Source organism: Solenopsis invicta, chromosome 8, assembly GCF_016802725.1.
Source record: "Solenopsis invicta isolate M01_SB chromosome 8, UNIL_Sinv_3.0, whole genome shotgun sequence".
Classification (NCBI taxonomy): Eukaryota; Metazoa; Arthropoda; class Insecta; order Hymenoptera; family Formicidae; genus Solenopsis; species Solenopsis invicta.
Window position 1 is genome coordinate 7,542,165 of NC_052671.1, and position 17,604 is coordinate 7,559,768.

Below are 17,604 nucleotides of genomic sequence, written 5' to 3' on the forward strand. Positions count from 1 at the left end.
TAATATGTATATATATAACATAAATATAATATATAATTATATATAAAAAATTTGTTCCCGGGTTATAAGGAACTTATGGCAGATTTGCAAAAATATAAACTTATAAAAAACTTGAAATAATATTTACTTAATATTTACTTTATTTAAAACAAGTAATTGACAGCATATACATTATTTTTCTATGTGTACACACAGAAAAATTTTAAGTAAATGTTACTTAAAATTTACTTAAAATTTAAATAAATATTACTTGTTTCAAATAAATGATGAATACTTTAAGATTATATCAAGAAAATACTCTTTGCAAAGATGATCATCAATTAAAAAAAGAAAACTAAAATTGAGCAATCACTTTTTTCAACATTAGAATATTCCCTGCGGGTATTTATATGAGGTAAGACTGAAGAATTTTAATGGAGCTTGTATCTGTTTGCCTGTCTCTCTCTCTCTCTCTCTCTCTCTCTCTCTCTCTCTCTCTCTCTCTCTCTCTCTTTCTCTGTATTTCTTCTTCTTCTTCAGATGACATCAAAATGACTCAACTATTGAACAGATCGACTTTTTATTGAAAATATATTATCGAAATCGTGTAAAAGTGAAGAATGAAACGGAACAATTTCTAAAAAAGGAAGGTCATCTACCCAAGTAGCAAACAATGTTTTTAAATATTTTTAAAACATCTGAAAAACATTTTTAAAAACGTAGAAAATAATGGGTTTAATCCCCTTCATTTCATTCAAAAATACGTTTATTTTAATAAAAGGACAATTTTTAACATTTGTAAAATATTTATTTCAATATTAATGTAATTTGCTGCATGAATGGAAGTATAGTCTCGATTTTGAAATAAATAAATCAGTTCCAAATCTGAGTGTCGACGAGAAGTACAGATCGGTCGAACGGAAATATAACGATAAGGAAAATTCCGACGTGACTAAAGGATTACAGCAGATGAACGAGTAGTATGATTCATCGAAATGAGACTCGAAGTCCCACTTAGCGACCAACAATTCCAACTGCGGGAGAAGTGACACGCGACTTATAAAAGCGAAGTCCTTCGTTTTTTCTTTCTTCCACACGCGAACTTTGACCGGCTTCGAAAAGTATCTCTCCCTCTTTTTTTTTCTTTATTTCTGCGCGAAGGCGAACGCGAAGATTGCCGCAGTACGCGACGCCGTCTCCGCACCGACGTCGGCTGCGGCAATGTGTTGCCCCTAACGATACGTGTGTTTAATCGAACTATTTGTTAATTGCCATCGTGTGCTCGTGCACTATTATTATACTTCCTTTACCGCGATGTTTCGGTTTAACGTAATTTGATTCTTCAAGCGCGCGAGTACCAGCACTTAGGAAGAATCGTACGTGAATTTAGCGATTTATAATATAATAGTGCATTTTACACATAAAGTTCATTTCTTAACTACTAAAAAATATATATATCTTTTATATATATATATATATATAAAAGATGTACAATTTTTATTACATTCTTTTGTTAACTCTAAATAAATTTCAATAGATTTTTAATTAAAATAATACGCAATGACAAGTTACATACAAGCAAAGATAATCATAAAAAGGAGGATACGATAAATAATAATCTTGTTTAACATCTTTAATATTACCTCAAAAAAGTTCTATATTCGACAAAAGATCCAGTATAGTGATTCTGGACTCTTTTTAATAAAAGAAATATTATAATATTTGTTTAAACTTGGATTTAAGAAGAAATTTTTTGGACTTCGATTTTTCTTCTTATCGTTAATATCTTTTTTTATCTTATGTAGAATATAAAGAGATATATTTGCGAGGGAAATTAGAAATATGTGTCGAAATGAGCATTAGAATATTTTATGTTTGCTAACGGTGTTCAAAATGTATTGTAATCATTCATCAGAATAACGTAATGCAACGATTAAAATAGAGAATTTAACGAGCAAATTATTATCTGTAGTTAATTTGCAATTAACGGAACTCTCACTTTTTCTCTCCATTACGTTATCTTCATTGTTACGCAAAAGTGATAATGATACGTATGACTCTCGTTATTTAACCGTCCTAAATTCTCTCATGTTCATTTTTATTTCTATATAGATTAACTTTAATCTCGATTTAACTTACTCTTAACCTTTTTCTAATTTATTTTAATCTTAATAATTAATCTTAAAAATTAATAAATGATTTATTTTAATTTTAATCTCGATTTCACTTACTCTTTACCTCTTTTAAATTTATTTTAAGAATTTAGAAGAACCGAGATTAAAATTAATCCATGTTGAAGTACGTTTAAATTCTTTCTCAAGTGTCTTCCAGGTGTTATTTTATCCTTATTGTTTACTAAATGTTAGACAAGAACAAAATAATACCTATTAGGGGACAGGAAGGGAATTTAAACACACTCTTGGTGGAAATGGACATTAAACTGTTGCGATAATAACTGGCAATCTGGAAAAGCTTATGAACTTGGAATTTGAAACATTAAATCTTCCCCTGCGAACATAAATAGAGAATATAGTAGAATATAACTCATTGTTCTTTTGTTCTTTGTGAAAGGACAAAAAAAACGATATTGATAGCGTTACCGAGAAATTATGACAATGACAAAATTAAAAAAATATTTATGAGCGTTCATTTTCTTCTCAAATGAAAAGGATAATTAAATCCTTTTTTTAAATCTAGAAGTATACAATTTTCATTATTAAAATTTCTTTTCCTTTTATGAATGTCTAAATTTTTTCTTCTTTTGTTTCTTTACAATATTACCGAAAAAAGTCTCTGTAGAAATAATTTTGTTTATATCATTCAAACCTAGCAACAATTGTTTTATATGTCTATAATTATACATAAATAATTATATATAATTACATGTTCATATATATTGAAATATATATAAGTATATGTAATTATATGTATGTAATTATATAACAATTTTTTCCCGGGAAAAATTTTAGAAAACAAATATTCATGCAAGAAGAATGTTAAATATGGAAATTTTCCGTATTACAAGTTATTTGTTATCATTTTTAACAACAAATGAGGAATTGTATATTTTTCGGAAAATGAAATTAAAAAAATGAAGCTATATAGGAGATACGCGTTTAGTATCGTTAAATTCTTGAACTTGTATGTCAGAACTTATCAATCAGATTACTTGCAAGATGGAAAGATATTATCATTATGACGCTCCTTCACTATCTGAAAACGAGAATGTTACTGACTGAATATTGCTGATAGAAAATAGGTCAATTGATGGATCTTTTCGTTTTCCCGGACAAAAAAAATTCTTCGCCATAGAATCTCACTTCTTCATTTTTCCTAAATTCGTTTCCTTTCAATTTGTAGGGCCACTCAAAAACAATTCTTTGATATCGTTCTGTGATGCCAGCACGATTTTTATCTTTCATAAAAATAAATAAATAAAAAAAGAAAAATATACAGGAGATTTTCTTCGTTTTTATATCATTAAATTCTGGCATTTTTAAAATTTAATTAAATTCAAGCAAGCTTGTTTCGAAAAAAAAAGAAAAAACGTAAACAACATCGTTAATCAACTTTCCGTACTTATGTCTTTCCTTCTCTAAAAAAAGATCACAATGGAATGAAAAGAACAATAGAATGAAAAGAACTCTTTTTAGAAGAAGCTAAGGAGTGAAGGCTCTATTCGAGAAATTTTTAATGGATAATAAAACTTGATAAAGTAAGAGAAACAAAGAAAAGAAATATTTCTAAAAATTTAAAGAATTTAGAAATACAATGTGGAAATGTAGAAATACAAAAGAAGTCTTTCGCTCCAGCTCTATTCTCTCTTTGTAATGCGAAAAATCTTTGTTGTAAAGTATTAGAGCGACCAAGATTAATTTACCTGTGATAAACAAGGTTATCCTTCTATGTCGAACAATTACTACGTTTACACGTCATGATTAATAGGGGTTTGATAACATCAGTAGTTATAAAACTGACCAATCACAAGTATTTCTCTGAAGAATAGAATGACTGTAATTGGTGCCAGTTTCATAACTACGGATGTTACTAAACCCGATTAATAGTCACGTGTAAACGTAGCAAGATTGTAAGTGACATTGTTCTTTTGTGAAAAATGACAATTTTGTAAAAATCATTTTAATATTCTAAATTAATGTGTGAATGTTTTATTTAAAAATAATTTTTCTCGATAGAAAATAATTTATTTAAAAAGAAATAAATTTGCAGAGCAAAATTAAGGAGACAAATAGCATTAAGTGCGAGCAAGACAACGAAACTCTTGAAGAAAACATTTTTGCATAAAAATTCTTTTCTTGTGATTCACGATTTTTTTATTTGGCCTTTATTAAAAATTACTTATTTTCAAGTGTCTAAATAATTATATTTTTGAAGAGTTTGGAATTTCTGTATTTTTTTTAAACTTTTCTAAATTAAAAATCCTAGAGAGATATTTTTCTTTACATTACGTTTATTATAAAAAGTTACAATTTTTTACAAGTCAAATAATTCTTTTACTCAATTTGTTATGTGTGATTCAGCTTCGTTAATTAAATTATATTACATTTTATTTATTTATATTTTCAAAATAAATGTACAGATATAGTAATTTTAAAAACTTGACAATATGTTCGGGAGATCTATGATGGTACCAAGAAAGTATCTTTTTTCACATAATACTTTATGAATTAAATTAATTATGCTTTAAGAGTTTGATTAAGTTATTTATAGAGAAAAAGGGTAACTGATATTGTTAATTAGCATTCAATATCCTGTGTATATTGCTCTTTTTCATTGAATAAGAGCGATTTTAATTAAACTGTGACTAAATTAATTCAATCTTTCTCCTTATCAAGCAACAAGAAATTAATTTTATTCGCAATAAAAAAAATGACAATCACCGGTTAATTAAGTTAATAGACAGAATTATGTTTTCAACAAAATATTTAATTATAATTCGTTGTCTCTGATTTAATCTTCTCTTCTGTTAATAAATTTTTCTGTCTTTATATTTTCTAATGTAGCGCAATTACACGATAAGTTAATCAGAGTTCGTCGCCCTAACGTCCATTTCTATCAATATAAATTAACTTTAATCTCGCTTTTATCTAATTTTTTATCTTTTTCCAGTTTTAAGAATTAATTAGCGACTACTACAATCAATAATGCTCTCATTATCACAACTAAATAATATTTAATTATATAATTCATTATTTCTAATCTAGTCTTTTCCTCTATATGTTAAATAAAAAATTAATTTGTTTATCGCAAAGCATTACTCAATAAATTAAGTAATTCGTTTTTATGTCCATTTCTACCAATGTGAGTTAATTTTAATTTCGATTTAAGATAAATATTTCAATAATCGGATGTAATGTTGCAGAGCCAAAATTGCTACTTATATTTTTATAAAGATTTATAATGTAAAGCAATGTAATCAACTAAAATATAAAATATAAAACACAATTATAAACATATAAAAAATATGTCTCAAATACTTATCCAAAATAATTATCTGTAATATATTATTTATAAAATAAAAACAAAAAGTATTATTTTAATAAATACATAATGCTCCTTAAAAAATTTAAGCAAACATTATCAAAATATTTTTTTAAAAATAAATAATAAATTGATGTTTTTAACAATAATTTTTATAATATTTAAAATAATTTATCTTACAAATATCTTTAGTATTTTAAAATATTTATAAAATGCATTGTTTTTAAATATTAAAAAAATTAACGTTAAAAAGTAAATTCGTTATTTATTTTATAATTGAAAATTACTTACGACCATGAATACTGGCCTAAGATTAATAATAATAAGTTTTAGCATAAGTGTCCAGACATAAAAGATCACGTTCAATCATTTGGGACATTTATTTTATCTTTTTCTCTTTTTAATAATAGTTTAATAAAAAAAGATAAAAAAAATAAATGAAACGTATAAAAATCTCCTTCATTAAGATTTTTTAAAAGTGGAAGATTTTTTTGAAAAAGAGATTAGAAGTACCCCATTTTGGTAGAAATCAAAGTTGGGCGTTTATGCACTGAAAAAAAAAATTGCTTGAAAAACTAAAATATTTAGTCCGATACGTACAACTAAATATTGAGTTGATTTAATTAATTCTTCGTTAAAATATTGGAATGGTTAATATAAATAAACTACATCTTTTTTCGTGCAACTAAATAATTGTTAAATCAATCCAATATTTAGTTGTATGTATCGGACTAAATATTTTAGCTTTTCAACCAATTTTTTTTCTCAGTGTGCATAAAATACAAATAAATATCGTTATCATTAAATAATTATCGTACTATTTCATATATAATTATATATATTCATATAATTCATATAACTATATGTATATAATTATATATATTCATACATTTGGTATATAATTATACATAAAAAATTTTTCCCAAGGACCTCCTAGGGACGTCCATACATCTTAAGAATGTCCTTGAGATAAAGCACGTATGTCGTGTAAATCATTTCTCGCTCGCTGAATCATTTAGGAATCAGAATATTCTAGTAAAAATGTTTCTTAGAACTTTTTATATAAATTTTCCAGAATTTTTTCTGTATTATTTTATAACTTTTTCAGATTTTTTTATACGAATTAAAACACTTTTCAGAAATACTCAGAAAATCTAAATCTTGAAAAGGTTTCATGTATGTTAATTATAAAACATTCTGAAGATTTCTAAGATTTTTTATTCCATAATTTCTGACGAAATATGTTATAAAACTTGAAAAAGTAAAGTATTTTTTAGAAATTATAAATTGAGAAATCTCAGAATATTTTAGAATTTACATGTATGAAAAATTCTAAGAGATGTAGACTTTCTGCCCAGCGAGAAATGATAATCGATATCGAATCGACATCAAATCGATTCATATCGATTCTATTATCATTTCTCGCAGAGTGAATAATTCTGAAAAATATTCCAATTCGTATAAAAATTATGAGAAATTTTCAGCAAAGTAGAAAAATTATATTCCGTTTTTTTATTTTAATATTATTTGTTTTTATTTTATCAATACTTGAGTCGAAAAATATACTGGGCAATCTTAGCTGGTAGAGAGATGGATGATCGTAAAAGCGTGCAATCTCCCGTTTTCGCGGAAACCGGACGGGGGATGCGCACGCACGGATCCAAAATGTGTGTGTGTGTATGGCCCCGGTTGATCTCGTCGGAGCGAATGGCCGGCTCGCGCGCGTGCAATTAGCGGGATCGGCGGGTGTAACAGGCCGTGCCAACGGCGCCGCGCGTCCTTCAAACGTTCCCTATCGATTCTCGCGGGCCGTATATTACATCGTGGCTCGCGCCGAGGCATGCTAGTCGACGTTATCACGTCGGCATTGTCATCAGCGATGATGCGGTCGTCGTCGGATCGGATAGCGAGAATCCCGTGCAAAGTAAGACTCGTCGCGTGCAAACTGCTCGCGCGCGCGTTCGCCGTTTTCCTTTTTCCCCTTCATTTCTTCCTCTCCCTCCCCTTACCGAATACCTAACCCGCGCGACACAGGTATTTTTTTCTAATCTAGCCATCTAGCGTCGCACATAGCGCATAATGCATATATGTATATAAGCGCGCGTACGTGTGTGTATTGTATATATGTACGCGTGCGTGTAAGATACCCGGTTTGTTTCCGAGATGCAGAAAGTGCAGAAGGTGAGTGCAACTGGAAGCGTGAGCGGAGCTGGGGTGACAGGGAGCGATCGAGAGAGCAGCGGCGAGCAGTACCTCCCGGAGCGAGCGCACGCGAGCGGTCCTCACTTCGAGATGTCAATGGACGACGACGGCGGGACGTGCTGTAACTCGTGGCAGAACGGCATCGTTCAGCCGCTGCTCACAGGTACGCCGAACGAGGAAATGCGGTCGAACTAACCTCAACCCCTGTCCGCGCTTTCACGTCCTCCGCGAGAACGTCCCCTCGCGAGTGAGGTAGTCTTGAGAGATCTGACTCGCCTCACCTTGTCTCGCGCCAGGAGAACGCTCGTCTTTCGAAAGAGACGTACGGAGACGTTCGCCCACGCAAGAAAACGAAAACGCGTTTTCTCCAACGAGCCGAAGGATATCTGTCTTTTCTCTTTCACATCCGAAGAATCGGATCGATTTTTTTTTTCACGTTGTGTTTTCGGCCCTCGCGACGTTCGACGTAGTCACGCGAGGTCGTGAGGGGCGAGAACGCTGACCCGGCTGACCGTGAAATAAATACATACGGAATATCATTGTCGCTCCGGATCGAGCGCGACTGCGTTTCTGCCGCTCGCGAAGGGTCACTCGTACATGAATGATTTGTACAATAGCAGAGCGTGATTATGTTTGTAAATATTTCGACGATGACGTAAGCCGTGCGTAAACATCTCTCGGCCGGTGGTATCTCGCGGCGAGATACGTTTGTCCGCGCGAATCTTGTCTAGAATGTGGCACAGAGTTGCTTTCACATGTAAAGAGACACTCGCGGCGAATCTCTTGTGGTATGCATACTGCAAAACGCAGCCTTGGAGATAAAACATGACATGCAATTTTCTCGCCGGCAAAAAACGCGGTATTACATAGCTGATACCGACTTGATCGCGATTGAATATGAAATGTACAACTTTGTCCTGTAAACAGCATGATTTGCCTCTTATACGACACTTTCCCTTTTATTGACCATGTACTGACCGTGATCTGCACTCTGTAAGATCCTTTTTTAGATAGTGCTGAATTGTTGAAGGTTTTTCATACTCCCAATTTTAGGGCCTAAGCAAAATGGTTGACTTGTAATCTTAAGACAAGTTTTATGATTTCAATCTTTGTACATAAGATAAGCAAGCTTATCTCAGTTACAGTGGTTCTTAGTGCCAAATAATAATTTTTAATTTTTATAATTTCCAACTTATTCCAACTGCGACATATTAAGTCTTTGTCTTTAGTAACACAATAACTATTTTATGACTATGTCTTAAGTATTAAACTAAACAAAAGATTCTATTTGTAAATTAAGATTCGAGATACAAGACAGTTACTGTGCGTTACTAAAGACAAAAACTTAGTCATATAATATTTTCTTAAGATAATGAGTTAACCATTCTGCTTAGGCCCTTGCTTTGTTACTAAAGAATTGTGCTTGTTTTTTTTTTCAGACTTGTATCAAATTACTATGGCTTATGCCTACTGGAAGAGTGGCAAAATGAACGATCATGCTGTGTTCGATTTGTTCTTCCGCAAGAATCCCTTTCAGGGAGAATTCACGATCTTCGCTGGTCTTGAGGAATGCATAAAGTTTTTAAATAAATTTCATTATTCCTCTAGTGGTATGTATTCACTATAGCCTACTCCATACATATATATTTTACTTTTTTGTGAATTATATTATATATCTTTTTTTGATACTGCAGATATCAAGTACCTGAAGTCGACTATGCCTGCTACAGTAGACCAAAGATTCTTTGATTATCTGCAAAGTCTTACTGCAAATAATGTCACGATATATGCTATTGATGAAGGATCTGTTGTTTTTCCAAGGTACGTTCATAAAAAGTCATTCTTAAAAAAAAGAAAAACGTTTATGTATGTTTATATATATAGTACACTCAAAAAATGTGCTGACGTAGATTCCTAGGTGTTACAATAAAAATTTATCACTATTTTTTTTGTATCTACTAAAATATTGGTTGTCATGTATAGAATTTATAGCAGCAACATTTCAGCAATCTTAGAAAATTTTGGCCTCATTGCCAATTACAGTCCAATTTTATAACAAGTATGATTAACCTTGATATGAACAGATGCAACAAAAAAATTTTCTTTCTAAATTTCACAAACAAGATATAGATTTTGTCTGTTATTTAGATTGATTAAATATCAGATATGTGATATTACAATATTTACTAATCATTTATCTACCTCAGTTAATTTTTTGCAGCCAAAAAATTGTGGCTGTACTTGCAAGATCATTTATAAGATATTTAGTAATTTAAAAAGTATTTACTCTAATTTAAATTACTATATCAATGTAATTTTAATTTTCTGTTCACTTGATTGAATAAATTTAAATTATTTAGGTTTAATTGTTGATCTTAATATGTTGTAGAGTTCCTTTGGTAAGAGTAGAAGGGCCATTGATAATAGTGCAGCTGTTAGAAACAACCCTGTTAACGTTAGTCAACTACGCGAGTCTAATGGCGACTAACGCGGCGAGATATCGTATGGTCGCCGGGAAAAATATAACATTACTTGAATTTGGTCTTCGCAGAGCGCAAGGACCTGATGGAGGATTGAGCGCGTCTAAGTACAGCTATGTTGGTAAATACTTTATATATACTTACTCTAGCTATATCGATTTAACTTGACAAAATCTACGAATTATAATCAACTTATCATGTTTAAAATGAAATGATTAATTATTATAAATTTGTTAAATAGAACGATCTAGCATTGGAAAAAAATTTATTGCATAAGAAATTTATGTCAATTGCCACTGATATCCATTTTTATTGCCATTTTTATTGCCATTTTTATTCGCGTTCCACGCGTCAATTATACTAATTGCTGTGCACAGCAATTGTCTAATGTTGCAATGGCTTACATTGTGACATAAAAATATATAATGCAGAAATTTTTGTTGCATATGCATTACATATATTTGATTGCTGATGAAATATATTATTTTTTTATACATGTACTAGTAATTATTTTGTACACATAATATATCTGGAACATTCATTGTCTTTATCTATTAGTGATATATAAAATTTGAAATATTAAAAGTCTTAATAAATATATATTTATACCAATCTGCAAGGTAATATATAAAGAAAATGGAGGTGTCTGGTACCACTCGAGCACCCTTACACTATACTTAACAATTTCACGAAAAGTAAAATCAATACATTGTTCCACTTGGTGTCAGTTGGTACTGCCTAGGTGATGAGTAACAATTTAGGAGGTCAGATTGAAAGGATATAGTTCCGATCTAATATATATGTATATACATATACATACATACAAATATACATATACATATATATATATATATATATATGTATATGTTGTATGTATGTATATATGTAGGATAAAACATAGATCGAATTGCAGTTTAGTTTTCACATATTTTAATACATATAAAAACACGAGTGGATTTAAATTATAAATAATTTAAATAAAATTTAAATTAATTAACTATGTTACAGGCGGGTTTGATGGAACTAGTAATGTCTTGGCTGGAAAGTTGTTCAATATACCTGTATGTGGTACACATGCACATTCATACATTACATCTTTCACCAGCATCAGCGATCTGCACGAGAAAGTAAGTGCATTTAACAAGAACTTTCTCCAGATGTGGGAAGAACAAATTACAACTAATGCCGTTATCATTACTTTTTTATAATTAATAATGATTTGGTAATAATGTTACAATTTTCCATAATAGTAATAATAAATCCTAGGTTGAAATAACTTTTAACAACTCTTTTATGTAACATATAAAAAATAGTTACTTATAATTTTACTCGTTATATAATGCGTTACTTTTGTTTGTTATGTAACGAGTCAACTAATTGTAACGAGTTACTTTTTTCAATGAGTAACGTATAGTGGTAACGAGTTACTTGTCAAAATATATTATTCCAACTTTGGTGTTACCATTACCATTATGAAAAATTGTAATGTTTTTACCAAATTATTATAAACAAATAAAAGTAATGGTGATTTGTTACTTAAGCGTTCCTATCTCTGACTTTCTGTCATTAATAAATAAATAAATAAATGTTGAATTAAATGCAATTCTGTGGGAAATATAATCGAAAAGAGGAAAAAAAAATTAATTCATTTTTATTGCAGACACTGGAGCATAAGCAAACGGGCGACATTTTAGATGTATTGGAACTTGCTTGTAAGCACCGCGAGGCTATTGCTAACGATTTGGAAGCTATAGCTTCGCAGGCGTCTGATGGAGAATTGGCGGCTTTGATCAGTTATGCCGTCGCTTATCCAGAACGATTCACTGCTCTTATAGACACATATGATGTTAAGAGGTACGATGTTAAGGATCGCATGTTTATTTAATGCTTCTTAATTTAAGTAGATAGAGCTCGATATTGGTTTCTAAAGTTTGCAACTTGTGAGCTTTACTTTCCTTTCGTAGTCGTATCAATTTTATATCAGTCTTTTGCATGCAGCTTGCATAAATTTTATTTTCGTTTATTTTTTTATACATTAGTTATCAGTATACTATATGTCTCGTATATGTTTCGCTAATTAGTTTATTATACTTTTATTGATTATTTTACATTTATTTGAGTTATTTTGATAATTATATATAAATTAAAAGTGCAGTATTTTGAAACTAAAAATTTAAAGATTCGAATTTAAAAATGATTCTTTAAAGTAAAAAAAAAATTATTTCAAATGTGTAAGTATGTATTTTGAGACATTATGTATACTATGCACGTTAATTGTCAATGTGTTAGCTTCTTCTATTTTATGTAGAACGATTGTGACGCGTACATCATTAGAACAGTTTTTTTTACATGCATAAATTTATATCTATATAGGTGTGTAATTTATAGTATCGTAATTATGGCTTCAGAAATCAAATATTGTACATTATGACTGTACAAGGTTTCATTTTTTATCTCGTTACATATTCATCTACTTACACAAATAAAAAGTAAATCCATATTTCAATGAAACAAAAGTGTACTCTTAATTCGATCTCACTAGCAATTATATATTATTTAGTTTTATCAGCGCGTCGCGCGAACAGGCATGACGACATGCGTATACACACTTGTAGCCTAACAAAAGTGTGTTTGTAGCATTGAGACGTCGGCCAAGGGGCAGGCACAAGTGGCCAGCCTAAACGTAAAGAATAAACTTCTAAATAAGGGGTCCAATACACACGCCCAAAACCGTGTGAGAAACAACCCATTTATATCAGAATCGACTTCGCAACTTCGCAAGAATGGCTTTTTAAGACGAGGCGAATTGGGTGAGCTCTATGTGAGGTACGATATCGCTCTGTTTGCCTGTTTTGCGGAATGCAATCCCCCTTCTCCTTCTCGTCAGATCTACGCTTTGCAAACTATATTTTAATTTTTTGCCACACTAAAGCCTATCAATATCCTTTCATAAGTAATATTGTAATGATTGAAATTGCATTTAATGGAATATATAAAAAGTTTATTTTTTGGGGGTGTATTTCTATAATTCTACAATTTAAAGTTTCTTTAAATTATTTAATAGTTGATATGATTAATTTAATTTCTTCCCGTATTCCTCGCTCAGAAAATGTTAGGCGAAGAAATATTCTGTAAAATGGGCAAATTGCAAATTATGTTATCTTATCATGTTATAATGTGCCAATTAGGGATAAAACAACCAGAATCTTATTTTTTTATTAGAACTTAGTTGTTAGTTGTAATGTACCTGTGATCTTATATAGTGCCCCTCCCAATTCTGCCCCTTAATTCTTTCGATAATTGATATGGCACGTTCTACATATAACGCAAATATCTTACGTGAATCTTGCCTCTTATTCAAACATATGCAATTTTGTCGCGAACTTTCTTGCAAGAGTTTATACACAAAACCAAAACACTATTAAGTCATCAAAATTACAAAACAGTATACTGTAAAAAAAATATTTGTAAATAAAAGTATAATAAAACGCTAAATTTACTTTAATACTCTCAATACATTGATATAGCACCGATTGATTATTTTTGTATGTTTGCCAGAATATTATAAAATTCTCTTTACTGAATGTAATTGGTTAAAATAGCTATTGCTCTATTCATATTAACAGTGAATGCACAAGTTGAGATAGCTTTAGTTGTTTTATTGTGTGCTTTATCTTTTGTGTGCAATGTTTCTTATCTTAGATCTTAGATTAAACTTGGCAAATTTAAAAAGTAGATTTGATGTTGTAAAAAATATAAAAGTGATAAAAATTCTAAAAAATTATTTTTTAATTTAAATTGAATGAGAATATATTTTTGATAAAATTAATAATTTAAAAATACATTTTTTTTTTAATTTTTTCATATATTAATTAAACATAAGAAATTATTAACAAAAAAACAAGGACGTATTCTCACAGAATACATTGCCAAGTTTAGATTTGATTTTATGTAATGTTACAGAATTACAGCATAAAAAGTGTGTGACTGAATTGCTTTTTATTATTTAACATTTAGTTGTAGTTAATAGAAATGTAAAGTAGTAATGGTTATCCCAGATCTCTTATAGATAAATATTTTACTAATAGGAGCGGTCTGCTAAACTTCTGTGCGGTAGCATTAGCTTTGAACGACTTAGGATACAGAGCCATTGGTATCAGGATCGATAGTGGCGATTTAGCGTATCTCAGTAACGTGGCAAGGGAGATTTTTGAGAAAATTGCTATCAAGTACGACATACCGTGGTTTGCAAAATTGATGATTTGCGCATCCAACGACATCAACGAGGAGACAATAATAAGCTTGAACGAGCAGGTAAAGATTTACGAATAGTGGCTATAGTATGTAGTAGTTATGATGTAAAGGATATGGATGTAAAGGATATTTTTCAGAGTCACAAAATTGATTGCTTCGGAATCGGAACGCATCTCGTGACGTGTCAAAGGCAACCAGCACTGGGCTGCGTTTACAAAATGGTGGAAATCAATAACGAGCCAAGGATCAAACTCAGTCAAGAGGTTGGAAAAGTCACAATACCAGGCAAGAAGGATGCCTATAGACTATACGGATCTGATGGTTACGCATTGATAGATCTCTTGCTGAAAACAACAGAGGAACCACCCCAAGAGATGCAGAAAGTTCTTTGTAGGCATCCGTTTCAACAAACGAAAAGGGCTAATGTTACACCATCCCGAGTAGAGTCTCTACACAAGGTGTGATTAAAACAATAAATTTTCAGTATATAAATCTGGTCTTTTCAGCTAAATTTCTTGCTTTGTTCATCTTTTTTTCTTTTTTTCTATGTTAGAGAGGAAAAACAAAATTGTGCAAAAAGTTCAGCTGAAAACAAACTATATATTATGTATAATAATATGTGAATGTGTAAAAGATATTGTTTTGTAACACAGTTCGAATTCCTTGATCAATTTAAAATTTACTTTTTTCTTCGCAAAAATTTAATTATTCTGTTGTACTTTTTAATATTGAACATTTTCTATATTTTTCTATTAGTTTTTTTATTTTAGTGGTAGTGACACATTGCATATAAGCAGAAATATATATTTCTTTAATTCTTTGTAAAGTATTTTATATGTATCATTATTATAGTTATGTTAATAATATTTATAATTAGACTATAAATAAAACATAAAATACATCTTACAGATATATTGGAAAGATGGCAAACTGTGTCAGCCATTACCTACATTGCAAGAAATTCGCAACAGAGTACAAGAATCCCTCAATACATTGCGTAACGATCATAAAAGGAATTTAAATCCAACACCATATAAGGTAACAATTAATGTTTAGTACTTCGAGAATTGCTAAGGCCATATATATTAAATATAGATTTCTCAAATAGACCTAGAATTGTTTGAAACAAAGAATCGAATAGTCTTTTTAAGATGTCTAATATTTTTTATTTGTGTATCAATAAAATAGATATTTGCATTGTTCATAAAAATCTCGAAAGCATACAAAACGTTATTTAAATGTTATTTTTTTCTGTTTATTACAGGTAGCTGTTAGTGATACTTTATATAGATTTATTGACGAATTGTGGTCTCAAAATGCACCGATTGGAGAATTACGGTGAAGCATACTACTCTTATACAAGAGTATTGTTAAACTAGTCTCTAGCAGTTATAAATGCAGAGTAATAACAGAATTAGGATTCACAGATACTTATACAAACAGAATGCATAATAAATATTTTCTCTAAGAGCAATGACAACGTACTGTCGTCGTGTGTGCACTGTAAACACGATTGCGCCGTAGAACATACTACGAGAGAGAAAGAGGAGAGCGAAGATTCTAAGAGATATTTTTTACATTTTCATTGTTAAAAATATCGAATTATATTATCGTGGCAACAGTATATTTTGGTAAATTTTGCGCAAATTGTATTATAACATATTTATGTATAGTTTTACACGATTAATATAGGCGAGATATTCCGTTACAGAAGTCTATTTACGAACTGTAGCTTTGTCGCGTGCACACATATACATATTCTTATTCCTACTAAAAAAAAGTACAAAATAGTGTACAAAAAAAGTATATGTGTGTGTGTGCGATTTTAGGCGTGCACAACTCAAATTTCCGAATAATAATTAATTTTCTAGAACTAGTCTAGGTTATATATATATATATGTATACATGGTTGAAAAGTACTTCGAAAAATGGCAATATACGGTAGCGTAATTGTTTCACATTTCTTTATCTCGATCACATTATTGTTGCATTACTGGTCTTTCTCTTCTTTTTCTTCTTTTATTTTTTGAATTTTCTTTCCATCTCTTTAAAGATTTGTTCCATTCTATATACATATATATATTTGTAAATTCCAATTGTATTATTATTATTATTTTTATTATTAATTGCTGAAGACTGCTTTAATAATAGTCTTGCATAAGAGTGATACATTCAATATATTTACCGTTGTTATTTACACAAATGTACAAAGAGCGCATGATAATTATACATATTTATAATTTTACATGCACATGTACAATATGTATAAAAGTCTGTATTGATGTATACATATATATTAAGAGAAAAAGAGAGAAAGAAAGGAGGATGTATCATATCTAAAATTAATATTTGATTAATATTTGACAATTAGTGAGCAAAAGATAAAATCGTTTATTTATAGCTGTTTTCATTTCATTTACGGTATGTGTAGACTGATAATATTAGGTTGAGGAAAAAAAATCCATTATTTATGTATATACATATATACATAAATAATGGATTTCTTTTTCCTCAACCTAATATATGTAAATTATATGTCTCGACCGACTTTGTCCGAATATTTTCAGAAAAAAGTGTATTTTACATCGCTCTTCGAGTAATTTTAGAATATTGTGCTACACTTAAGATATTACACAATTAAGCTTTAGTTCTACACCTTGTTTTTAATCGTGGTTTACCATATATCTTCAACGTAAGATCTGTTATTCTTTTGTAATGTTCGTTTACGGTACGTAAGCATAATTGTAAAATATACTCGTGTTTTTTATAGTGAGAATAAATAGCATATAGCTGTTATATATTTGCTTGAATGTCAGTAATTAAATCCTCATCAATCAATCCTTATAAATCCTTACCAATCTATTCTGCTCTCTGCAAAATGTTTCTTGAAGAATCTAATTTTTTTTCCAATTTGAATATAATCTCTCAATCACTGAACAAATAAAAGATTGAACCAGTACATGAACACATTGAAATAATATAATTACATTTTTAAGTAAAAAAAAAAGTGAATTTTATTGAATGATATTATATAAAATACCATTTATATTTTAATCAAATGTATAAAGATTAGAACTAAAAAATATCAATTTGCAATTTGTAGTTACAAGTAATAATTTACCAAATTGTTTACTGATTGTTCAGTGATGTAATAACTCTACACACAAGTGGAGATGTTCTTATTATTCAA

General features: G+C 29.9%; 1 protein-coding gene across 7 annotated transcripts; it reads left to right on the plus strand.

The window, feature by feature from the left end:
• The first annotated feature begins 1,143 nt into the window (after positions 1–1,143).
• LOC105208014 (nicotinate phosphoribosyltransferase) lies at positions 1,144–17,214 on the plus strand. Of its 7 annotated transcripts, none has more exons than XM_039452368.1 (12): positions 1,144–1,355; positions 7,648–7,843; positions 9,120–9,290; positions 9,375–9,501; positions 10,070–10,281; positions 11,169–11,287; positions 11,821–12,014; positions 12,798–12,986; positions 14,249–14,474; positions 14,540–14,872; positions 15,324–15,452; positions 15,679–17,214. In XM_039452368.1, exons 2-12 carry the CDS (start codon positions 7,771–7,773, stop codon positions 15,754–15,756), a joined length of 1,851 nt encoding a protein of 616 aa, XP_039308302.1. In that variant the 5' UTR covers positions 1,144–1,355; positions 7,648–7,770; the 3' UTR covers positions 15,757–17,214. The 7 variants fall into 7 exon arrangements, with proteins under 7 accessions (XP_039308302.1, XP_039308300.1, XP_039308301.1 ...); XM_039452366.1 differs by having other exon boundaries at positions 1,146–1,355; positions 7,642–7,843; XM_039452364.1 differs by lacking the exon at positions 1,144–1,355 and adding an exon at positions 6,838–7,402 and having other exon boundaries at positions 7,642–7,843.
• Positions 17,215–17,604: the final 390 nt, after the last annotated feature.

Bases quoted from the DNA above. Each gene is read 5' to 3' on its own strand.
- LOC105208014 (XM_039452364.1), top strand. From the start codon at position 7,319: ATGCTAGTCGACGTTATCACGTCGGCATTGTCATCAGCGATGATGCGG. The intron at 9,291-9,374 runs GTATGTATTCAC...TTGATACTGCAG, and splicing joins ATTTCATTATTCCTCTAGTG to ATATCAAGTACCTGAAGTCG. The intron at 12,015-12,797 runs GTACGATGTTAA...GTGTGTTTGTAG, and splicing joins GACACATATGATGTTAAGAG to CATTGAGACGTCGGCCAAGG.